At 38.1% G+C, this 26,943-nt stretch overlaps 1 protein-coding gene across 1 annotated transcript in view; it reads right to left on the bottom strand.

Moving 5' to 3' along the window:
* POU6F2 (POU class 6 homeobox 2) overlaps nucleotides 1-26,943 on the bottom strand; it is a 316,462-nt gene that overhangs the window by 35,722 nt on the left and 253,797 nt on the right. Inside the window, exon 6 of the mRNA XM_075706085.1 lies at nucleotides 19,158-19,304. Coding sequence (XP_075562200.1) covers nucleotides 19,158-19,304 — 147 coding nt within the window. The remainder of the gene's footprint in view (nucleotides 1-19,157; nucleotides 19,305-26,943) is intronic.

The following is a 26,943-nucleotide window of genomic DNA, read 5'->3' as shown; positions in this document are numbered from 1 at the left end:
TCCTGGCTGTGCCCCCTCCCAGCTTCCTGTGCACCTGGCAGAGCATGGGAAGCTGAAAAAGTCCTTGACTGGTGTAAGCAGTACTTAGCAACAACTAAAACATCAGTGTTATCAGTGTTATTTTCATGCTAAAATCCAAAATACAGCACTATTCCAGCTACTAGGAAGAAAATTAACTCTATCCCAGCCAAAATCAGGACAGTCACATGCCAATTCTTGGATGGAAAATGGTCATGACTCCAAGTTTCTAGATCTGAATCTCCAGGGAAAAAGTCCTTCCTGAGATCAAATATAACTTTCCTTTGTCACACAAAGAGAGTTGATTGTTCATTCAGTACCAATGCCTCCTAGAAAATTTGCCAACCAAATATAAGCTAGCCTTAGTCCTTCTTACCTTGTGAAATTTAGTATGACTGCTGGTTCAGTGTGCTTCTCTGCCAATCAGTTCACCTTTGGCAAGTCAGTACAATTCCAGTCCTCCATTCAATCATCTGTAATATGTTTGTATAAATACTGTTTATCTTCCTGCCAGTACTCCTATGAGCCTTAAGTAGTTTTTGTAAGGCTACCTTAGAGTTATCAAGAAAAGTTATCATATAAAGGTGGGGGGGGTTACGTCAAAGGTGGCTATCTCACTGAAAATACCCTCAGCTGGTTCTTTTCTTGAATGTTAGTAGCTGGAGCATATGCTTCATTGCTTGCAAGTGCAACAGCTAAAGCATCTCACATTATCAAATGCATCATTAATCCATTTCACCTGAGCTGACAGACAGAAGGGAAAGAAAGGTGTTCTGCTCACATCTTAACAGCTTGACTTAAATTTCCACTCTGGCCACCACCTGATAAAAATCATAGTCACAAGTTCTGTAATACAGATACTTAGTATATGTGATGGTATCTACCACAAATGGCTGGTCCTAGCATCTCTCTCAGGACAAAACATTCTCCTGATACAATGGCACTTGACTCAGGAGGTAGCTGTCTGTGGATCTGGAGATGAGTATCAAGCATTCAGTCACTGCTCCATTTCCATTGGCCAAAATACATCTGTTTGTGGTAGTTTATGTACAGAATTAAGTACCTCTCAGGGCTACCAATTTGTTTTGGTACAGTCAAGATGTTCCTAACTAAACAAATGCTCAAAAAATGACAGTTAAATCTAACTAAATTATTCTCAAATTTGGGGAAGACATAGCCAGAGCCTGCATTTTATGAACCTGTGAGGAGAACATGCAGCTTAATTACCAGTTTCATTCAGGGCTGGTCCATAAGTTTGCTTAAGGAAGAGTTAAATAACTGTGATTTTCTTATTAAAAGCAACAGTGGACCTGAGGTAATCCCATCTCTAGCACCTACATTGCTACTGTACTGAAGCAACATGCTCCTGATACAGACAGGCATACTGAAATTTCTCTTTATGTATTTTGCTATGAATTGAAACTACTTCATCTTTCTCTTCTGCTGGCAGCAGAGCCCATATCCTTGAGGCCAGTTCTGTGGAAGGTGGAGAACCACACTTTGAACATCATCTATCCTTGCATGTTGTCTCTGTACCAGCCCTAAAAAGATTTCCTTTTCTTTTTGACAGTGACCTGCAGAGGACCAAAGGTGAGGGGCTACCTTCTTGACTCTAGAGGAGGGGGAGGATAAGGATAAGAGATCAGCTGTTTCCAGGATCCCTTCTCTGTCTGTGTATTTGTCACTTGTCCTACACTTGCATTTTACGTTATTTTAGGCAGGCCATCATTTTTTTCTATGTTAGAATCAGGCCTTCACACAGTATTCTGGCCATGATTATGGAGGTGCTGTAGACAATAAATAGCAACAATCCTATCTGTCATTAAAAAACATTGTTATATTATTTAATATTCTCATATTTCCTCTTAGTTAAGATAACCGAAGACTGTGATGCACTCTACCAAGACTTGCGAGTGGGATAATACTGCTGCACTTTCTGGTAAAATTTACTGGTATTGCAGCTTCCTGAGGGAAGAACTAAGGGAGTGCTACTTTACCTTCATCAGCACTGAAACACTCCCAATACAAAAGGAAAATACATTGAAGTCATTTGTACACACTGTGGAGAGCGTTTAAGAACATGGCTACAAGCTGGGGAAAAAAAAAAGAAGCGATAATGCTAAAAGAGAAAGAGACCCTTATGCTTGCAGATTCTTTTAAATATTTCCCTAGAGCTATTGTTTTGCACGACCTACTCTTGCAACTGTGGCAGCTGAGGTGTCAGTGGACCTCAATGAATTGCACCGAATAAACAGATCCTTCCCAAGTTCAGAGGACATCATTCACGGTTACAGCTACAGCCCTTCTCTTCTCTTGTTACCCCAGATATTCCTCTCCATGAACTTCCAGAGCACTTCCCCAGCTTTGCTTTGCCAATTCACACTTGGCCAGATTCTGCTTCTCTCTCCTGGTGTGTAATGCCTCAATGCAGAAATTATCCAAATGAAGCAAGAAGGCTCCTTATGGAGTGATGTACTGTACTCACTGCCTGAAGGAACCAGAGAACCTTAACCACAGGTATCTTTAGTATATGAGAATTTAAAACTATTAGTAATGACAGTCAGATGGTGCTTCCTTCATTCAGGCTTTGCTTTACTTTGAGTAGCCTCCCTGATGTCAATCCATGGAGCAAGATAATAGTTAAAAAGACTAAAAATGGTAGAACCTTCTACAAGGAGAACAAAGCTGATATGAAAGGGGAAAACAGCAACTGCAAAATTTAATTTAGTTTTAAGTATTGTCAAAATGCATGTTGTACTTTCAACTGTCCTTGTAATACATTTTTTAAAAAACAATGAAGTCTCAATAATACAAATCCTCTATAAAGCACTTCTTACTAAATCTTGGAGCAACAGTGGAGAAGATTCCCTGGTGTGTGTGAATTACAGCAGAAGAGGATGAGTGAAGTGCAAATGCCACAGTATAATTCGTATATGGAACATTTTAATTGTGGGTAATGGCAGATTTTCAATTTTATAAGTCAAGGAATTGTGCTCATTGCTGAGACAGAACTGAATATATTAACTGCCCTTGAAACAGTATCAATATTTCTTCCTGTGCAGAGCACAGCACAGTAAAATGCATTAAAAGATGAAAGCTCTTTGATCCTTTTGAATGCTTAAAGATACCGGAACAGTGCCAGTAAGTTTTGAGGAAGAGGCTAGACAGAAAAGAAATATTATTAATTGCCAAGATAGCACAATATCCCAAAATAGTGACACTGAGTGTATTAAGGACTACAAAAATATTTATTTTTCATAGTTCTACCCCACTGAGTCTCTCAGGCCACAATGGATTCCTCCCCCTCTTCGTTCAGGTGAAGTCATTAGTATGCAAACATATTTGATCTCCACATACACAATAACCATATCTTTTTAGCCCTCAATATTAGGGAGAGAAAACTGTCCTGGATTATATCACAGTGTAGATCTTACGAGTCAGGAGCAGGCTGAATAACTGGAATCCCTGAAGTCATTTACAAGAGCCACCGAGCTTCACTCAATGGTCCACTGATTCTGCTGCACTCAATGGCCTGCTGTGGTTCTACTGCCAATTGCCAGGTAATATTTTCTAGAAGATTTCATCTCTGGGCTTCTCATTCATTGATAATAATGCCAATTATCTCTGGACTCCATTTTAGTTTGGACCTATGCTTGCATAATATTATCAGGCCTTGCTCTGACTTGACTTCTACTAATAAAAATCAGAAGTAAATCTACTGACCTGAACACAATGGCCCCTGGGACTTGAACAAGGCACAGGCTGATGTTTGGGTCTAGCTGCAGCCTGTAGTTCTTTTTAAATTATGAATAGTCTCAGGCTAACTTGTACCCTGCACAGCCAAGGTCTGGTTTTGACTGGTTATCTCAGGCTTTGGTTTCAGCTGAAGCTAGAAAAATGTAGGGATTCTTTCTCTTTTTCCCTGTTCATACAGAACCCATTCTGCCCAATGGAGCAGCGCCATGCAAACCAAGTGGATGACTCGTGAGTAGTTCTGGAAATAAAGTGGGAAATTATGTTATTTCATTTTTGGGTTCACTTCAAAATGGAACTTAAGTTAAATTTAAAATGAAATAAAAATCTGAAAAAAATGTCCTGGGTAGATTGAGCCATTCTGATCAAAATGGAAATATTTCATATTCCTTTTAACCTTTCTAAAATCGAAAAAAAAACCCCACTAAGTTTTCAAACAGCAGATGTAAAAATGAGACTCTTAAATCTTATCCAGACACTGTACTTTAAATTTTTACTGAACAAAATTTGTCAAAATGACACATTTTATATTTAGATTAAATGCCATTTTTCCATCAGAAGTCAACGATGAAAAGAATGTAATTCAGTTCTGCTCACAATGCTGCAGGAATTTATACTAAAAGATTGATAAATGAGGTAGTAAAATGTAATTACACCTCTCTCTTTAACATAGATTCAACTGCAACACTAGAATCATGAAGGATGCTTCTGGATACATAACAGATTTACTTCTCTAGAGCCCACTGCATTCATTGCTGATAAGGTCTCCAAGAGCACTTGCACTAGGGCAGGCTCCAAGAGCTCAGCCAAGGACTAGAAGCCTGATGTGCTGGGTATTGGAGAAAGAAAGGGCTGAGGCCGTCCCTATTTTGGAAAGGGAGGAAGCCCTCATGCTGTCAGGACAGGTAGTATGCTGGCATGCTCCCATGGCACAGAATAAAGTCCTTCTGCTTCCCCAGTGAATCTGTGTCTGAAAAATGGAAAAGAAGATGCTCCCTTCTTTACTTCTTTCCCCCAAAGCTATATGCATTTGTTAAGAGCCTAAAACTTCCATTTACTCTATAGCTTTTAACAGGGAATCTCTTTTTAACCTCTTGGGACATGGACAACCTGTCCCTTAGTTTGAGAGTTGCTGCTGAGTGGGGGAAAATGTAAAAGACAGTGCTCTGTCTACCGTGATTCTTCCTCCAGTCCTGCGCTCTGAAAATACTTGCATGCACTTCTCATCCATCACCCTATCCTGAATGAAGCTTAGAAAATTCAGCGATGTCTAACATCATAGTTAAGAGAGTCCGTGCATCTACCAGCGTCTCCTTCCTTCCCTCACCTCCCCCCTCGACCCTCCCCCAAAAGAAAAGGAACCCATTTCACAGATTAAAAAGAAAGTTCATCCAGGCTCAACATGCATAAGATTTGTCACCCAGGCTGCTTCGCTCAGAAATGAAAACGTAAAGATGTGTAAACAACAAATAACCTCAAAAAAGAAATGAGCATCTCAAAAAAAAATAAAAAGAAGAAAGTTATCAAATATGCATTTGTTTATCACAGTCATGTTTTACGATTCAAACCTGATTCATATATATTTTATGAAGAGAATATCCATTGTGGTGGCAAAATTAAATGTATTTTGAAACTTGTATGTGACATTTATCTATCTGCTCTATCAGAAAAAAGTTGTCATATTCATTCAGACATATATTACTTTTTCAATTTCCTGTCAGTAATGTTTTTTTAATGTTCTTTAGGGTGAGACCACAGGATTTCTCATTTCTCACAACAAAGACCACAACTCATTAGAATTATGTTGATGAGTTTATACCTAAAAAAGTTGCATCACTTTTTTTTTTAGAGGTGAACAATTTGCACTTTTATCCATGACAATCATGGCTTTTTTCCTTTTTTTTTAAAAAAAAAAAAAGATACAGAGTCAGGCAGAGAATTGTTGGCTCCTTTTTTTCCTTCTTCTACCAATGTTCATCATATAAAACACAAACTTATGGTGCAATTTTATGATGATTCAGGTTCTATTGTGAGCCACAAGAGATAACAAAGATAGCACAAGTATTGAAACTCCTTATCACATATCTTCCCTTCCGAAGGGATGATTTTTGATAGAAAGTTTATATAAACCCAGTGCTTAAGAATAAACAGCGCTGTGCAGAAGGCAAGGCCAAAGGGTCATAGTTAGAGAAGAAACAGAAACCAATTAAAGTGAGTTAATTGACAAGAGGCTACAGCTCCCATGCAGAAGAACTGGCTGGAGAGGTGCAAAGTGGAGATGGCAACTTCTTTCTTTGAGTTGCTATTAAAGTGACACTGTAATAAGAACCTTATCTCGTGTCCCATACGCTCAGTGCAAGTCCTGCGATGGATGTTGAAGTGCAGTGGGTCAAGCCCTGAGTAGAAAGGCCGTTTGATTCTTATGAGTTTTTTTGATAGGCTAGTAATGACACCATCCACAATACAGACTAAAGTACGCTCTTTGTTGGTAAAAAAATGAGGATAATACCATGAGTAACATTCGAATTCCTTTCCTGAACAAAAGCAGAATATTTGGAATCAAATTAAAGGATGTGCCTCACCTTCTAAGCATACATAATATTTGGGAATAAATACAAATTTAAATAGTATTTGGTAACACTGGCAATAATTATGGTGGCCCAGCTTCAAAAGGCTGTCAATCAGTTTGGCTTAGATATGTACCTAAAATTATCTGAACACCGGCAACTTAGGCTATTTTTTCTGACAGAAATTCTTACGTGGTAAGACTCTCTCATAACATTTGTGGCATCTGTTGGTTGGAGCTGTGCTGGAAATACTCTTACGCTGGCCTGTGGTCTGAGGATTTAGTGCATCCCTTTTCTGTCCTAACCAAAACAGCAGGGTATATGCCCAGAGAAATGTAAAAAGTAATCTGTCAAAGGGAAAGATTTCTTCCTCACTACTACATGCTCAAAGCTGTTTTTTTAAACCAAAAGAACCTCAGAGATGCAAAACCTTCACTTATGCACAACTGATTTTTAAATAACAACATCCTACAGATGGAGTACTTAATCTTGCTTGAAAGAAAAGACCCTCAACAGAAAGATCCTCCATCATTTAGTTAAAGTATCAGTATATTTTAAATAATTCAGATACCATTACCTTAGTCTCTGGGATGCCACTTCTCTATTTATTTGGGAAACACAAAGAAGCAAGCAAGCAAAACAGGAGCACAATTTTCACAGAAATTGAAGAGTGCCTCTAGACTCATCCCGAAAATAAGGCAGATCAGCCAGTGCCAAGTTCTGCATGGCCATCATCAGCTGCTACCAGGATCTGAGTTAAAACTCCTGTGACTGCCATGGGGAGCTTAAGGATAACATTATCAAAAGCACTTAAGTCCCATTAAAAATTACTGGTGTGTGGTATTCTAAGGATGCAATTTATGTCATTTAATGTTAGTCACCTAACATCCGAAGTCCAGTTGTAGACTGCCATTCAAGCTCTCTCTAGTCAATGTAGAGACTGAGGAATCTCTGCAAGGTGAGTCATCTCAGCCTAAAATGCATGCCTGAGATCAGGGAGATGTTTTATTCTTCAAGAGTGCCTATTTCTTTCACTGATGAGACAGAACACTAAGCAACTAGCTTAGATTTGATGCAGCGTAAGCTAACTTTCATGTGGTTAAAATTAGGGAAAACAAATTCAAAGTCAGGAGTCTAAAGAGATGTAGGACTCTGCTGAGGACCAAAGTCAATCCTAATATTGACCTACAGCCTCTAAGTCATTTGGAAAACAGTTGGTTTTTTATTGACCATCTGAATATCTCAGCTGTACAAAAAAGGAGAATAAAATAATTTAAAAAAAAAAAACTAAAAAAAAAAAAAAATCACAGAGGCTTTTTCTAGGGAAGAGGCTCAACATTTCTTTTTTTTTTTTCATTTGTGTGTTACTATTAAAATAAGACAAGGCTTTGAGAAGACCTCTCTGGTTGAAAAGCTGTTCAGCAACATGAAACCTGTTTGTCCAGCCCTGTCTATCACAAACATAAACACAGAGACAGAGATGATTCACTTAAATGACTTCAACTTGACTGGTAATATCTTGACACATTTCACTGGGGAGGGTATAACTTACACAGCTCTTAAAAAGTAAGTTTAAAAAAAGGACACAGCAATGACTGTGGACTGAAGATTTATTAGAAAGATTCCCTAACCATCTCCTGAAAGTCAAATTTCCATGTTCTGTGCAAACTCAGTGAGAAATTGCCTTCTTGACATGATGCTCATTCATCTCCCCTCAGCCTGTGTTCTTTGAGGGCTCCTTTTGCATCATTTGTTGGGTAGCATGAGGCCGATTTAAACATTTGTACATTTGTGCTGTTGCCAGAGACCATAGTGATTTAGTGAATCAGGCATGCATCGTTCATGTTTGTTCCCTCTTTTCAGTGCATATGATTTTAAGGAGAAATAAAAGGCAAGAGGGAGTACAGGGAAAGTAGAACAGGAATGAGGGAATTGGATACCTTGGGATGTCTGGGGATCTGTCACCGACATTGGCACCGGGTAATTGTTCATCTGTACTCTTGTTTCCACATGATTTTATGCTTCCACTTATGGAAGGAACCAAAAGAGCAAAACCTGGACAGGTGACAACAAGCTAAGGCTAATAAAAAGAATTGAGAAGGAAAGAAGAGGGCAAGTTTAGCACGGCAAATGGTGTTGATTCCCCCTCAAAGCTAGTGCACTGCATGAGCCTGATATCACCTTTTCACTTTGAGGCTGTCTGTCTATCTGTGCTATCAAATAAGACATATCTCAGCTTAATGCACAGCCTGCGACGAAGGGACTGGATTAGGCCTCTGGAGACGATGACTAGCAAGTTAAAATTAAACTTTTTTTCAGTTGGGCTGCAATGACCTATTTATACAATTTCTTTCTTGCTAGCTAGCTTTTTTTAACATTACAAGATGTACCTGGCCTCTCTCATCTCTCTCTAAACTGTCTCCCTGATGTCCTGATCACTCTCTGATCTATTTCTCTATCTGCTGGGTGGATGCTAATATGACATATCCAACCTCTAAAACAAACCATTTATTTTGAAACTTGGCTATGTCAGAGTATTTGATGCGTCAAACATTAAAATGAATGTATATTTGGATATTGGGTACATCACGTCTTGATATTAAATTATCTCCTGAAAGGTGGATTGATTTTTAAACTGGCAGGATATATGTATTGCTTCCTTGAATCTCTAGCATGAAGCTAGACATGAGGGGAGACTAGGAAAGGTTCTCTACAAAGCAGAGACAGAATTGCTCAGGGGCTGTGAGTGTTTTCTTTATATTAATAAATTCTTTTTTGTGCTTAAGGAAAGAGATTCTGTCATTCTCTTCCATTATTATGTGACAATAATAAATTAATCTTCTATGAGAGATACTTATCCTAGAGATAATATTTAATTAATGTGCAAAGGAGGAAGTTTAAGTGAAAAAGGTACTTTAAAAATCATATATATTTAATAACATTGGCATAGATATTTCAAAGTCCTTTTTTTCTTTTTGATATCTGGGCCATTTGCATACATACACGCTGAAGCCTAACACTGTCAGTATCTGAAGAAAAATGACAAACTGAGATATACTTTTAGAAAGATAGATTGAGTGTCCATTCATGGTTAGGACTGTGATTTTTTCTGCTTGAACTTTCCCTGCCACTGTTCACAGATGCAACACATAGGAAAAGACATCGCACAATTCTTTGCAACACTCTAGATTCAAACCAGAAGACAGACAATCCTTCTTCTTACAGGACAACTCCTGTTCAGCATGCTGCTTGGAAGCTTGTGGGTCCGCATGTAGAAGCCTGTGGGTCTGCATCTGGCTGGTAATCACTGTGAATGCTACATGAATACAACTCAGTTGTTGGCTTACTATCAAATGAGTTAATCAAGTACTTCTGCAATTTTCTCCTCTTCATGTGACAACTGCTTGGGGGAGACATTTTTTCATTTTCAAAATCTTCATAAGGTATTGCTAAAATATCTGGACTTCTCATCCTTTCAGATTTTGAAACAAATACTGACTGCACTGCAAACAGAGTAGCCCCAAATTTCCTCTCCTCACCTGTATCTCTAAGACATTGACATACAGATGTCAAGACTGCAGACCATCAAGAAAGCAAACGGCCTTCATTTGTGCATGAGGACTTAGACTTCTAAGAAATTACAAACCTTCCCAAAACAATGGCAATGCTTCACCAGTGAGTCAAGGACCTTAAGTATTTATCGTTTTACATTAACTTCCACTTTTGACAGGCTGATCTGGCTTTTTTCCCCTTCGCCCAAATAGCTCTTCCTGGTTTTTTTTTTCTGATATCAATGCCAGTTGAGCAGAAAGTAAAATTCTGACACTGGAAAAAAACATTTAATATATACAGGATAAATTAGATAAAATCTAAATAAAACTAAGCACTGTGTTACACAAAGAACTATAATAGTTTTTTTGTTTGGTTTGGGTTCCCCCCCCCCCCCCCCCCCCCCCGAAATGATAAGGCACATCTGGAAAGATAACTCAAACAAACTCTCACATTTAGTCTACTACTTCCTCTGCTTACTTGCAGCCCTTCTATACTCCAATGTGCAGACCATTCCCTCATAAGAAGCTTTGGACAGTCTAAAGGAGAAATCCCAAATTAAGAAGAGTCTTGGATTCCACTTTAATGTGAATTTCTCATACAGCAGGATTTTCATCATCTCTGGTTGGATGATGAAGTGGCCTGAAATTGTTCTCAACTTTGTCAACTCCTGAAGGCATGCAGGGATGCAATATTCCTGAGCATGACACTTACGCTGCTTGGGAAACATCAGTAATACAGAAAGCACATTTCTTGGCACCATCTACACGCATCAACTCTGTCTACTGCTTTGTTTACATCATCTTAAAGAATTTTCAGTAAACTTAAAAGAACTTCTGCCTTTGCCTTCAAGTTCTGTGGTCTGGTTCCCAGGAATCTAAAGAGCCACCTGATGCTCCTGGATGAAAGCTAAAGCTGCCAAATTCACTCTTGCAGGATAATAATGGTCAAACCTCCCCTGTGTACAGCAGTTTGTTTTCAGGGGAAGATCAAGGACTTGGAATGAATTCCAACAGTAGCTGAGGAACATTCCTGCGTTTATCACCTCTGGCTTCACCACATTCTGCTGCAAAAGCTGAGTACATTTCTGTTATCTGCCTTTCTCTAATGCCAAGATAAGTAATACGCATCTCTAAGAAACCTCTTCATAAAGATTTTTAAATCCAGATGAAAACAAAACCTTAAAAGGAAAGTGAAACAAACAAAACAATTCCTAACAAAGACAGACAAAACTAAATTCCCTTATCAAACATGCGAGAATATTCTACAAGCTTCTCCTGGGAGGAAGACCAATTTGTGACAGTCACTAGTCATGTTTCTTAATGCGCTAATGGAAGGTGATAAGATATGATGATAAGGAGAGCAGTGTAAGAACCTCCACAGAGCAGAAAGATTTCATTGACTGTGATGTGTGTCACTGGTGATAACAATGAAAATTTGCCATGCTTATAACCACCTCATGATGCTAAGATGAACAGATTGTAGAAGTGGTAGATGCTTCCTTTAGTTACTACTTAGCTTTCATGGAAATGGTAGGTAAACTGAACTAGTAGTTAGTTTGGTTTTCTCCTCCATGCAAAAGTAATTAAGAAGGCAATGACAAAATGACAGGTATGTTCTGTATTTCTGACTTGAAATAATTAATTTAGATTAGTGAATAACATTTTCAAAAGTGCCTAAATGCTTCAGGCTTTTAAGGCTCTCTTCAAAGTATATTTATTCCACATAATACAGTGTGCTACCAAGACCCCAGGTCTAGTAACTAATGAGCTAGATCCTTGTTGAGAAGCAGAATTAATTAGTACAGCCATAACACCATACTACCAAGGTTTTTGGCTTCTGGGATCTGTGCTAGTATGGCACTGAGACATATTAAATGTACTGTCTTTTGGAGTTTGCTTGCAATGCTCCATTACAGTGCATAGACATGCCTTTAAGCACTAAGACTCGTAACACTGAAGGAAACGCAGGCTCTTACAGGTAGGTATATAAGTTGCTTTTGAAAGTAAGACTGAAGCACCTCTGAAAAAATCTGCGTCAGAGATACAGTACCTTGGCAGAGACCCAGCCAAGAGGCTACAAATCTGAAGTGCGAAACTCAAAGAAAGATTGTAAGCTAGATGAAATAAATTTTGGAGGCCTTTCTGGATAGCTGCTGATCATTTTCAAGCTGAAAGAGATTTCAATATACAATTATCCTTTCCTTGGTATCTGATTGGAGACTTCATTTGTGATCCAGTATGGCTCCAGTATGCGTTTTACAGTAGGGGAAAGTTCCACACTTTTCTCAAATAACAGTGTTCCCCTTGCAGCTCCCATTTGCAATAAATATTATTTAACATATCCACTCTTGTTCTGGTAGTTTTTTGGGAATATTAGAGTCTCTTCTACCAGAGGTTTGACTTTAGCTCATCAGCTAGTCTTGAACTACTCCTTCCCACTACTCATTTTCCTGAAGCTTTGGAGGAAAGTGGTAACGCTTCTACTTTAAAGCCAACGTCTTTGTACAAGTAGGTTGTGAGTTGGTCATACTGCATTTTTGCAACATTTTTGCCATGGTTGGTTCTTTGGATAATTAATTTCTGAATCTTTTTTTAAATCCTGTGAGAAAGTCAGATTCCCTCCATTAAATATGGTAGTACCACAGTGGTTCTGAACTTCTTGTTGTTATAAGGGGCTAACTGAATATCACTTTTTCATGTTGCAGATGGTAACTTTTAAATTTCACCGTTTTAAAAAATGTGGATACAGATTTCACAATTGTTCACAATTGCAGATATCTGAAATCTATCAGTGATCACTGCTTAAAATAGACAGAACAGGCTAGCTGGGTCTTGTTTTGGTACAATTAACCTCACTCTCTGCCCCTGTCCATTTCAATGAAACTACCGATTTACATGACATGAGAGTTTGGTCCATACATTTTTACATTTATGCCACTGTGGCTAAAATTGAGGTTAGATAAATAGTACAGTAAAATAAACACACAGTCAGCAAAAGTATGTTAAAAGAATTATTTGTCTTTTGATTCAAATTCACATGGGAGGTAATTAAACAAATAGCCTCCTTGATGTTTAGCTGTGGGAGAGGAAACCAATGGGAAAAAAAAAAAATCTTCCCTTACAACTGACCTTTTCTCATAATATGTGCCCTTTTCTTCCTGCAAACAGCAGAAATACATGTATTCAGCCCAGTGAAACTTTGAGAGGGGGAAACAGAGAATCAGACTCCACCCAGCAGAAATTCAATATATTAATATGAAGGTCTGTCAAAACAGATTTTCCTGGTGAAGGGTTTTCCAAGGAATGTTCTTAAATGCTAGTATTATTTGATTGTTACAATCCCTCCCTCTAACCTCCCCTCAAAATGCACCTCTTTTGTTATCTCAGGCTTGTCATGAAATTTCCTTAATATATACCATTCTGATACCACCAACTCAGGTTTCTGTCAATCTTAGCCCTGGGAAGACATCGTTAGTAGTCGCTATTTAAACACTTATTGTTTAGATTTTTGTGAACACTGTTAGATGTTGTGAGGGCTAAAACATTAGTAGTTAGCATGTATTAGAGCTGCATAGCTGAAACAGATGTAGCAACGATAACAATTGTTAAGAGAAAAGGCTACTGGACATCGCACACCTGGAGAATTGTATGAACTGCACATATTCAGAAGGACTTTGAGGAGTGTTACACATTACATGGCTTTGGGCCTCCTAGATCTTCTGGATAGTTTAAAAAAAAAATCCCAAAAACCCCAACAAATGACCAACACCCTTGTTTTAAGTCCCATGAGGAGGCCCACCTTGCCTTCCCATTGATAGCTGCCAATTTTATTGGTGTAAAAAAAACCTAGGTCACATGCCAGTCTCTGCATATCTTCTTGGAGATGACTACTAATTTGACAACACTAACTTTGTACTTTGACCTGTAGCTATCAAGAGATTCTTGCATATGTGGTTCAAGAGAATTGTATATACATACTCATTTGCTCATCACAGCATACTCTACCAGCAAGAAAAAGGAGGAACAATTGTAGAGTTGAACAAGACGGTAAAAAAAAGCAATGCATTAGTCCCTTTGGTTGTGTCTACACGTTAAATTATACTATTGTCACTGAATATGTACTTCAGTGATTTAACAGAAATGGTGTAAATCCCTGTAAAGGTATATATTTCAATATTAGAATATCTTATTTCTATTTAGCTGAAACCTGCTCATAATCAGCTGAAATGAAATTGAAACAAAAATTTAATATGCAAATAAATAATAACATTGGGCTCTCCACTCATTTTTTTCTCACTTTTTTAACTAACTGCATTAAAGTCTACCTGAGACTTAAAAAGTGTATTTTCTCTTGGAGGGGAGATCGCCCCAACGGACTATCATCAGAATAGCAAGAAAATGCCACAATCACCTTATTCCACACCATTTTGTAATTCGCTCAACCTCCAAAAGAAGGCAATGGCCTTGTCTATGGGAACAGAGTGGTCCTAGCACAGTGGCCTATCATATATTTTCCAGATTGTGGTCTCGGCCACTTTAGCTAAGACAAGACAGCTGTTACACTTAAAATTATAAACTCAGTTTGCAAGTAATTCTTACCACACCAGAAAAAAGTAGTCACAGAAAATAGTGAAAATAATAGTACCTCCATGTACATATGTAATAGTTGGGAGGACAGAAATTCCCTTCTGAATGAAAGATACTTCAGTACTTTCCAAGCCAGTCCACAATGAGGGAGGACAATGCTATTTTTTAAAATCCTATTCCCTGTTTTTATTGCACATGTCATATTACATTGTACTGTACAGTGTGTGGTGACGAGAAATTCCCTGCTTATTTAATTGTGATCCTTCAATGAATTTGAAAGGGAGTGCTTTATTTCCATTTCTTTAATTTACTAGTTCTTTAGCTGATGATTTTATTAACCCTTGTATTTGAGAACTGATGCTTAACAAAAAAGAAGAGGAAAAAAGGCCTTTGGCAGTATTGTGAAGGCCTGGAACTGAATAATGCACTTTAATAATGAGGGATAGAGCTATGGCTTTTGCTGATGGCTGTGACCGGCTCTGTGACCTGATTATGTCGCAGAGTGTCAGCAGCTGAGACACTACAAAAGGGAGCGCATCCCATCAAATCTATCTCCATTGTAATCATTCGCACTGCTGAGAGGCTTGTTAGGAACAGGGAATCCATCAGGCCTCATTAGCACCATTTACCATCAAGAAACTTAAAGAGCAAACGTGTACCCTCTCATCAGAATAATGAGAACCAAAGTACTCCTATTATCTAATCGGATCAACAATGCCTCTCTCTATTTAGTTTCCTGAGCTACTTGTGGACTACAGCTCTCAAAAATTAGTTATTTTTTGTTAATTGCCAGGGTGGAGCTGTGCTCAAGGTTTTTCACATACAGAAGGTTTTCACATCTAAAGAGCAAGGCATGGGCACAATGAAGTCCGAGTTCTTCCAAGGGCATTCTTAGATTATACTGATGCCATCCCAATTAAATGCACTGTTCAGTTAAAGTATGTACTGTACAATTACACCATACTTACTTAGGTTTTCCGACTAACCTACCAGGAAATAGAACGTATTGCCCTCTTTAACCACAAGACAGTTCATAATGCCAACTGTTATCATGCTACTTTTTTACTCTTTATGGTAAAATATTATTTTGCAGTTGCTGAAATAGGATGTATTCTTCTCCTATTAGACAATTCCCATCTTTTCAGAAAAGAAACTAAACTTACTCAGCACCCATAGTTAAAATGTATTTGATCCTGCTGAAGTCAAGGGACTCATACAAACGCAACCGATGACAATTAAGCACTATGTTTTAGCCAAGTAGGAAGCTGGCTTGCAGATAGCACTTATGGAAAACAGAAGCATCAACCTTGTTTCCATATTTCTGCGGTTCATCTCCTTCAAAGATTAAGAAAACAGCCAAAATACACACTTCATGTACTTAATAAACATAGTAAAACCCATTCTAAACTCGTATTTCTTTCATTTGCAGTAACAGAGCGAAAAAGAGAAATGTCTGGTTGTTACATCTCTGAAGAATCCAAGTGCAGGAATGGCACTAGGATCCAACTATAAGGGCAGGCTGAAGCCAAGTGGGTAGACAGCTTCTCTTTGAAATCAGTGTATCTACTGACAGGGTGGAATCTAGCAATTCTGCTACCCTGGCCTTTAAATTTAAGATACGAAAGCCCAGTCCTGCAAATGCTTCCTGGAAAGTGCTGAGGGCAAACAGAATGTAAGCAGTGTTACGTGGGCCAATAGCTCTTCATAAAATGCCTCTGAAAATGAAAATTTGATTTAGAGTCCTCTACCTGTACTATATCAAATTAATCAGGTGACCTAATAATATTATTCCAATGGATTAGATCTCTTTGCTACAGTGGTCTTGGGGAGCTCTGGTATTACAGTTCATGTTGCCATCCAAAGCAAAAAAAAAAAAATTATCATATCATAATTGTGACTTCAATAATTAAATTAATAACAAATATGCTATATAAAAGATTGTTAATATGCATAATTGTGTTACTGTGACTGTAAGAACTCCTGGACTATTGGGAATTAAGGCCATGCCATATGTCATTTAAAAGACCATTTCCCTAAATGTGCCATAGGATCTTGGATTTGACCTATAGCGTAATGTCTCCAGGGATTACTGATCACCATTTATTTAGCTAGACAGATGGACATTTACAAACCCTGAATTTCTATAACAGAAGCAGCATATAATTACAAAGATTGCACATACAAACAGTCTGGTAAGTCATTCAGCCTTGTATTTGCAGGAGTGAATGCTGGGTGTCACACTTCTGATTCTTTGAAAGGGGCAATTTTCGAAGGGCAGATTCTTAACACATGATGGAAATCTGGCTCCTTAATGGGTCCAGGCAGATCATTCAGAAATGGAGTATCCCAAATAACTATTCACTTACGCTCCTGATTTTGAAGAAACATAGCTTTCAGTTCTTGTTTAGTTGCTATAATTTTATTAATTTTCAGGGAATGTAATTTAATTTCTGGGATGTAGTTTAATTACACCAAATAGTCCTGTTTTGTAGACAGATAGCTTCAGAAGTGTGCTCTAAGCAATATGGGTTTATGCTGAATATTATAAAAATGGGTATTATATTACACACTTATTATCAATATTTATCTATATTGTGGCGAGGTCTGCAGTACTGATTATAAACCAAGGAACATTTGTAAAAACAAGTAATAAAAAGACAGCCCTTATTTAAAAGAGCTAGGCAAACAGATAGATTCTGTAATTTTATCCAACAATAGGGAAGATTCTTCTTTTCTCCTCTGTTTCTCTGCAACCTGTGGAATTATTGGACTTTACATTATGTGTGGAATAAACAAGATGCAGCCTGAGGGAATCTATAGTTTCATTCAGTGATATCTTCCCAGTAGTATTTTTTTTTAAACATACAATGAATGGCCACACTTCACTTACGTTTTCTGTGGAGAACACGTAAAGGGAAAACTATTGAAAAAACTAGTCTGGGTTTGTATCTTCAGCTCTTACAACGACCTTCTTTGGTGCCAAGTGCCTCATGTGAGTGGCAATTGTGAACCATTTCTGGAGCACAGATAGAAACAAGCAGGCTTCTAGGCTGGAGCTGATCTGACTATGAGTTATAGGTATTATAACCAACTTTTCTTCCAAACCAATACCCCATCCCTCCAGAAATCTTAATAGGCTTTTGAGAGTCTCCATTTAAAGCTGGCTGCATAAAATGATCCTTTGATGAAAAGGGATTGAAACAAGGGTTAAAGTAGACATTGAAAGGTTATTGTAGAGGGCACATTGTTCATACAATCCTCCTTTAATATGTGTGGTGTGCACCTGCGATAAGATGATTCATTAGATAAGGCCTCACTTTGACAAGCTCCATCGTTCAACCCTCGGGGTAGTGATGGAACAATTCTGCACCCACCCAGTAAATATAACAAGGTCAGCATTTTTTTTTCTGGGACTTGGATGGTGATAGTGAAGCGCAGGATGCATCTTTGTTTATGCGTTATGTTAAAAAAAAGGGGGGGGGCTCCTATAAAGTGTTGTCTTTTATATTTTAATGGGCCAAAAGAAAAAATGTCAGTCCTGTTCCAATTCAATAACACCATGATAGAAAATTACCAGGAAAAAACCTGCTCTTCATAGTTTGGGTTTTTTTTTCCCCATAGTAAACAGTAAGAGTAGAAACTAAACTTTAGATTCACATATCATCCAAGCTGCATCATTTCAATAAATATTTAACATCCACATAAGCACTGCAGATATCACCGTACATCCAATTTGTAGCATTTAGAATAATGACATTCAAATTACTCAGTTACCAGGTCCAGTCATAAGTTATATTGACAGATTTGTTGCAGTGACTTTATGTGAAACAAGTAGTTGTGTTAATTTTAGTCCTAGTAAATGCAATGAAGAATGACAGTGGCCACAATCTGAAAGCTACTTACGCATGCTACATCAATGGAATTATTTTTATATATAGGGATTCAGATGCATATCTCTCTGCATCATATTAAGACTGAAATGGAAATAGTTGGCAACAAATAAACAGTTCCCAAATGCAGATAATGCACAATCTCTCTCTTAGACACACCATAAACATTGTTCAAGTTTCTGTTTGGAAAATTTCCTTTAAAGCAAAAGTTTCTCCCAGATTTGCATTAGAGACTGGCTGATTCATTGCAAATTGCTGAGCTTAGTTAATCAGCAAATGAATAAGCCACACAGTTAAATCCATCCCAGATACTTCATTACAATTTAAGTTGTGTTCTTTTACTTAGAACATTTAATACCTTTTTATAAATGAAGTAATACAGAAATGCTACAATTTGAAAAAAAGTATAGTCTTAATAGTACAGTAGCACTTTAATACAGTTGTCTGTTATTAGGTGTATATAAATGGAAGAAGACAGCTGGTATGTTTCTTAAGAATCACAGGGTTGCTGGACTTTTAAAATACTGTATTATTGCACTGTTGTGATCTTTTCAAAAGGTTGAATTAAAATAAAACAAACCCTAAGCCTTTTCTGGTTTGAAAACACTTTCTAACAGCTCTAAACTTGCTCACAGTTCTCAGACTTTCCATTTCTTACCTTGGCTGGCAAATCAATATTTGTTTATCTTCAATATGCTCACTTTTAAATTGCTGTCATACAAGTGGAACTCATTTTTGTCCCAAGATCAGCCTGCCATCAGAATTCACTGTTTTTTCCATCTTCTACTCACCTGTCCTTGTGCATTAGTGACGAGTTGGCCTGTGACCCCCTGAAGACTGGAGAGGGCATTGCCAAAGGCCTGGGAGCTTGCTATTGAGCCCATGGCTGCTGCTGCTGCAGCCGCTGCTGCTTGACTTGCTAGCGGATTATTAACCAGCTGAAAAAAGAAAGAAAAGATCATGGTAAAACCCCCGATAAACACAGAATGCTAGCTGGATAACATAAAAGTGATTGTGCTAACATGGGTAAAAACCTGTCTACTCCAAGAGCTCGAGTAGTTTTGAGAGGCTCTTACTTCTGAGGCTTCGGTGTCTTTGACAATGAATGGGTTTTAAAAAGCCAGAGGAAATTCCATGTTAATATTGAAGAATAAAACTCTCTTTTTTTACCCTTTATTGTCTTCTTTTTTCAGTTATGCTTGATGTGTTTCTTTAGGTTCCATGTGCTAATGCTGCAGGTGTAGCAGCCTAATCCTGCTGTAAACAGCAATCAGTGAAAGATTATAATTTGATTTGAATGGGAGTGGGATGTTTACTTGGGAATATTCAGAAGAGAGATTATTTTACTAATGACCCCAGAAATAAGAAAAACCTGCAGATCCTTTTAATTTGTATCATTAAAGAATTGCTATCAACACCTAGATAAATCACAGCAGAGGACTCAACCCTGCGATTACGTTCAGTAGAAATCAACTAAAAATTCAAAATTCATTTGCAAAATATACTAAGCAACTTACTGCTTCTCAACTGCAAATGATTAATTGCAGGACTCATAAATTTTCAGGAAGTGAGTTGTACTGCCCACTTCAGTGGGTTCTACCTGCGTGCTCCATATAAAGCACAGAGCACAGTCACAGCTTTCACCTTAGGAGACTATGGGAATCCCACAGAGGAACACTCCTATCAACACTTGGATTTATCAAACATACAAAATGTGTGTTCCTCTGCCAGAATGAAATGTCCTCTGGGAGATGGCAGTAAAAAAAGAAAAAAAGAAAAATTAAAAAAAGATGCTGGGAACCATCGTCTCTGGGACAGCTGTCCTGAGAACAGTCAAACAAACAGAGTTCAACAGGCTGAAAATGTATTTTAGAGTGGGTTTGCCCCCTAAGAATCACTACATTTTAGCAGAGCTTGCAAAATGCACATTACAGGCTTAAAGTAGCTGGAAGTTTGGGAGGGGAAAAAAGTCTGCGGACAGCAGACATGTTTTCTTAGGCTGAGGTGAAAATGCTCAAGCTAACTCAGAAAAGTTTAATGTTTGAGCTGAAATTAGTAGGAGTTCTAAGTCCTTAGATGATGAGTAAATTATCAATCCCATAGAAATGGAAAGTCATAGACACCAGTAAGGGATGTACTCCACAGACAGGCTCTGCTTCAAAATAGGTTATAAAAAATTAATCAGTGATTAGTAGATGTTTTAAGCATGTTACAGACATGAGTAGTGTGTATGTTATAGATGTTCAGAAGCCCATCAGTAGAAGATGTCAGATATGGTTATAATCTATGCTTATAGGAAACCTACTTCTCTGTTGGACATTACGAAATCTACAACAATTGATTGGTCATACATTAAAACATCTATTAATCATTCATTAGCCCTTCATGAAGTATTTATAAATGGAACCTTGATATAAAGTGTTGCCTGAAGGGATGCCTTGGGCATATCCAATCCCTATAGAAATTGTAAAGTAAATAACTAAATAAAGATTAGTAGCAATGCTGGACAGAAAAGATGACATTGTTGGAGGAAATACTTTGATTTGGAAAAAAAATTTATATGAATCTCCAAAAACAGTCCACAGCATCCCATGGCAAGAAAACCAAGCAGGAATAAAACACAAAGGGGGAAACTGCAATGACTGCTTGATTAGCAGTCTTGATGAGCTGTGAAGAGAGGGGAGAAGGGCACAATGACCAAGGCAAAGCTCAGTCCCTGAATGCAGAGCAATTCCACTGACTGCACAAGGTGTAAGCTCAAAGGTAGTGTCATGCACTCCTCAGTGACTTAGGTGGTGGTGCCTGAGCATGGCAGTATAATGCCAGATAACAGAATAGATAAACTTGTCAGTTTTCTGCTCAAAACAGTGATATTTCTTTATTGTCCAGATCAGAAGCTGGTAAACCCTGCCGTTCTCCACAGCACTTCATGTGTAGCACTGGGACTTGGAGTAATTCCCTTGTAGCTGTAAATACTCGAAGAAGAAAGGGGCAGCAGCAAAAGTGTAAGACTTTCAGAAAAGACCTTATCTTATTAGGCACCCACAAATTACTGCACCTATGATCCTACAGCATCTGACCACAGGTATAAAAGATAATCTTTGCATGGTTACCTGACACCAGCTAATAAACTACACTAGCTGCTATAGTTTATGGCTTCAGTTGCATATAGGAACAGTTACTTGGGGAGCATAAGTAAGCTTGTGAATCTGGAAACTACAAAGGGTTAAAACCTAAAAATCAGACTATCACCTCCTAGAATCTCGTTTCTATTTTTCTTGCTCCAGTTTTCAAAAACTGTACATTTTCAAATACAACAATAAAATTTAATTACAACAAACCCTGGAGACACTCAGGATTGCTTTTAGTTGCATCACAGAGATAAGCTACTTATTAAAAATGATGGCAGAGGCTATGATATGCATAGGTACCCTGGGTAGTGCCATGTTCCAGGAAAAATCACAGTGAATGGGCCAACTTGCAGGGTAAGAGACTTCCAAGTGCATATAAAAACATCCCTATCTGTTCATAAGTCTGATTAAAAATGAGAAGATGCATTCTTCTTTGAGCGCTTTGGGAAGCTGCTGACTGCAAGTTACACTCTGTTAAATTGAACCCCTTTTATATCTTGTGCAAATTGGGGATGCAGAAACACACCTCATTTCATTATGTCTGGACACCAAGGTAACTTCTAACACATTAGATCTTGCTTTTATTTTAAAACTAAAATCTCTGACTTGAGAGGTTTATGCCATTTCTCAGTGCAGGTTAGATCCCTAAGAACACTTATTGGAAATAATAGAAATGTATTATGAAAGATCCCACAAAGGGCTCTTCCCATTTTGTTTCTGTATTTAAATAATGATTTAATTTGGAAGGCTGAGACCTTCTGAGCTGCCAGTGCCAGTGCCCAAATTTCTGCTCCCACTCAAAACACCAGCCGTAACAGCAGGTAATAGTGATCTTAGTCTAAAGTGACAGGCCAGCACTCTTAAGGATGCCTCTGCTAATGACATGATTATAAGGGGAAGCAAACTTTATGAGGAAGAATTTTTTAATAACTGAGTAGCTTCAGTACATTTTTCTGACTTCCCAAAACTGAATTTTAAAGGAAAAGCATATGAATGTTGTTCTGCTCTAACTCAGTGTAAAGCAGGAGCCATTCCACTGCAGCAAACAGAACTCCCACGAATAAAACTAACTTGTAAAATGATGGGGGATGAAAGAGGCACTACGTACAAGATCCTAAAACTGTGATAAGCGAAGTGAGAGTTTCTAGGATTAAGAAATAGTCTTCAAAAAGCACAATTTCAAGAAAAGTGTGGTAGCGTCAATGCTGCAAGCAGCTTTCTTGAGAGCCACAAACACTTTTTTCTTCTGGAACAATGCCCTCTTCCTCTCTTTTTTCCCAAAGCTAACTTAGTACCTCAGTGAACTTGCTGTGAGAAACTGATCAAGGATTCATGTATTGTTGAAACAAGATCGGATTTGATAGCCTACACAGTAATTTTACTTTTCTCTATAAAGGGCATATCCTAGTGAACTTTCATTCCCCTGGTCTGGAAATCAGAGCCAGTTTTACTGATTACATTATCACTCATTCAGCAAATATAAAGAAAAAAACCAAACGGTTTGACTGATGAAATGAAAAGCCAAGACATTTCAGGACGCCAGAGCATCATATGAAAAAACGGGCCTGTAACCTGAAAGGTAAGGTCACTTTATGCAGTGCCAGTATACGAATAAAGTTAGATCTTGTGTGTTTTCTAAAGGACTTGTGGGAAAGGCTAAGAGTGAACATACACTATCTGAATGCAGCAATGGAGAATGGAGGAACATATTGTGGAGCAACAGCAGACACAACTTAATTTTACAGAATAGTATCGGTGTTTTTCAGGAAGGCTGTTAAAAAATTCACGTTTCTGGATATCTCCTAGAGATTAAATTAGTGTAGAAAAGCAGTATATTTGATTAGGGACCAACAGATCCTCAGTTTCTTATGTTCTCAGACAATCCTTTCTGTAGGGAGCATCACACTACTAGATCAGCTACTGATCAGCTACTGAGAGTGTTTGCCTAAACCAATGCTTTTCAAGGGAAAACAGAAAAATCCTTTGATTTAAATAACTCTAAAAGTTGAGAAGAATTCAGCAATGGCTCTCAATCAGAAACACACGACATTTTTCTTTTCTATCCAGACTATGTCAAAAATTATCATAGAAATTAAATTTTTATTAGCATGGAATTTGCTTTTGTAGGAATTTTTAACTGAGAATCTATGTGAATTTTATCTGTGTTTACATTATAAGAGAATTACATGTTAAAATCTAGTGGGTTTTATTCCCATTTTTTCACAGTGGCTTGTGAGACAGATTCTGGGTAGTAGCCACTTGGCCTTAAGGGAAAAAGACTGTTCCAAACTGAGCATGGGCTTCTGAGGATATTCTGGTACCGTCTTCATTAGTGTGACCAGCATTATCATCTGCATTGGGTGTAGATGGCAAGGTTTCGGTAATGGGGAGGCTGCAGAAAAGGAGGGGAAAGAAAAGAGTGAAAATAACAGAGGGAACACCAAGGTCAGAGAAAGGAGGAGGAGGTACTCCACAGCAGAGCAGGTATTCCCACTGTAGCCCTTGGAGGACCCCACACTGGAGCAGATGGATATTTCCTGATGAGAACTGCGATCTGTGGAGAGCCCACACAACAACAGGGGAAAAGTGTGAAGAGGAGGAAGAGCAGAGAGGAACTGCTCTGGACTGACCATAGCCCCCATGCCCCCCGCACCACTGGGGGTGGGTAGAGGAGTCAGGAGTGAAGGAGTGAAGTTGAGTCTGAGAGAGGGGGTAGGAAAGATGTTATTTTAATGTTTGTCTTTTTGTTTCTCACTACCTGAATCTATTTTAATTGGCAATCAATTAAAGTTAATTATCCCCAAGTTGAGTCTGGTTTGCCCGCAACAGTGATTGGTAAGCAGTCTCTCTATCTTGACCCATGAGCCCTGCCATCCTGTTTGGTCCCTCATCCCACTGAAGCAGTGAGTGAGCGGCTGGGATGGCATGTGGCTGTTAGCCAAAGCTAACCCACCACGCCAACCCATTCCACTAACTGCAGACTATATCTAACAACAACAATATGAAAATGTCTTCAATACCTTGAAGACATAGAAGCAGAGCATTCCAACCTAGATAACCATATGCTTGGTTTCTAAACATAAACAAATTGATGCAGAAGTACAGTTTCCCTGGAAAGTCCCTAGTGGCTCTTCTGGCAAATTCTTTACATAGTATTAATGCTTATATTCCTAATTATCTTCAATATGCATATATACCTTGTACCAGTTGATAGCTCCCTTGGACCTATATCAAATCTCAAAATCCCTGAAGGAATTTTAAAAAAAGACACTGGAAAGACTGCTTCAACTTAATCCTGGGAAAGCACCTAGATACCACAGGGAAGAGTGCCAAATAAATGTTTGTAATAATCAACAATAAGAAGACCACTTAGCATTTATATAGAATTTTGCAGCCAAATTTCTCAACTATGGTTGCCTGGGCTCTGCTAGTTTAATTTATTTTTTAGGGTCTTAAGCAAAAATAAGTCAAATTTTCAAGAAACCTGTGAACATGCATATCCCAAGGAAGCCAAGAGAGAATGCACAGGTAACAGAAAACAAAAGAAGTTAATTCTATCCAAAAAGATACTATGATCAAACATTTTGGAAACCCTGCATGTTTAAGATATCTGTTAGAGACTTTTTTTTGTATTTTGACCCTCCCCTCCCTTCTTTTTAGTTTATGTAATAGGATAATTACAACATTTAACTTTTATAAATGAACCACAGGGTAAATTGTCTAATAAAATGGCTGTCATAGAGCCTAATCATGCATAACTCTTTGAAAACATGCCCCAGCAGGCAAATGTTTGAAGCAAATCCCTAATTAGGGGAAAAAAAAAACCCTGTCAACATTTGTTATTTGTACAGTGCTGGGATATGACCAACCTATAAACTATACCATGCAGTTACAATATCCAGACCCATCCAATAATGTCTGGTCATTTCAGAACTGCACAGGTCTATATTTGCAAATGGTTGTAGATGGTAAGAGTTCCAAACAGGCTGCTTAGACAGACATTTTAGTATATGCACATATATCAGATATTTATGTGCAGAATACAATGTAGAGACAAGGATACTGGAATATCTAACTTGCCAGGGACACTTAAAATACCTGGTTCTCACAGATACTTAATCTGCTCATTATATACATTTATTGTGGCTGAGGTATTTGCTGTCTAAATCTATGCTGAATTTTCTATCAGGAATAAGTACTGATAGTGGTATCACTGATGCAACATGACTTGATTCAATGCAAAGCGACACGACCTGAGGTGATGGGAAGCACTCATGTACGCCTTGATATGACATGGATAGAGGAAGATGCATGGAATTTCTCACAATATCTTTGTAAACCAGGAGCTGCTGGTCAAACTGGAACCAATCTAAAAAACTACGATAACAATTTACAAAATAAAAGAAGGCCTATTTTTAATAGAGCCATGGCAAAGCAAATAAAGAGCAGGCATCATTCCCAGATCTCTAGGACTAAGCTACCAGAGACATGAATAATGAAGAACACATTAGGGCACAGGCAAGGAGTGAGTGGAAACCACCCTAGCCTTTTCCATTCCTGCTCTATTAGTGACAGACAGAAAAGAGAGGAAAGGAAACTAGAGGAAAGGGATCCTTGTTTGGGTCTAATTCTACAAGATAAACTAAACTGAAGGTGTCAGCATGTTTGAGGCTGGGTCTCATATGTTTACCAAAAAGAAGAGCAAAATATACTTAAATATATTTAATACATTTAAATATAAATAACTACAAAGAGTAGCTGACTGACTCCTTTAGCAGCAGGTCAGTACTCCAGTCCTGTGGGTTCCTGGCTGTCCACATTTATAACTTAGAAGTATGAAATGTTCCAGATCCGTATAAGCTGGCACACACTGTTCCAGATTTGAATTAAACAGAGCCATCTTGGTTTAGTCTGGTTAGTTACCTTTATGGTTATGCAGTCTTTAAAATAGCTACAACTGTTCTTTTCATGCATGATGTAAACATACTGTAAACAAACTACCTCATCTGACTTGACAAAATTTTGCATCACTACTAATCATAAATTGTATTGGTGCTCATAAAAGAGGAAAAAGTACTGAAAAAAATTATCTGAATTCTCTAATTTTCTGAAGTGGTTCCCATGTGTGGCAAGAATGAAAGCAAAGAGCATCTCCTAAACTTTCTGAAAGGGGCTGCAACTCAGCTCATTTCAGGTTGATTAGTTCCTCGGCTCCTGTGTTTGTCTATTTTAGAATGATTTATCTGGCTTCTGAAAGATGCTTTCCCCACAAGAAAAATGGTTACTTCAGGGCTCCCTTGCTGCTAAAAAAATGAACTCTTATCAAAAGGAAATTGCCATCTGTCTTCTCGGATAAGAGCCCAGCACTTGGGTCTCAGTGATCTAGCCTCTGTAGAAAGTGTGTCAACCGTGAGACACACCAAATTAATCTCCTTAATCTAAGACA

This window comes from Pelecanus crispus, chromosome 2, assembly GCF_030463565.1.
Source record: "Pelecanus crispus isolate bPelCri1 chromosome 2, bPelCri1.pri, whole genome shotgun sequence".
NCBI lineage: Eukaryota > Metazoa > Chordata > Aves > Pelecaniformes > Pelecanidae > Pelecanus > Pelecanus crispus.
Note: the sequence above shows the minus strand (reverse complement) of the source record. Positions and strands in the feature narration are given on the sequence as shown.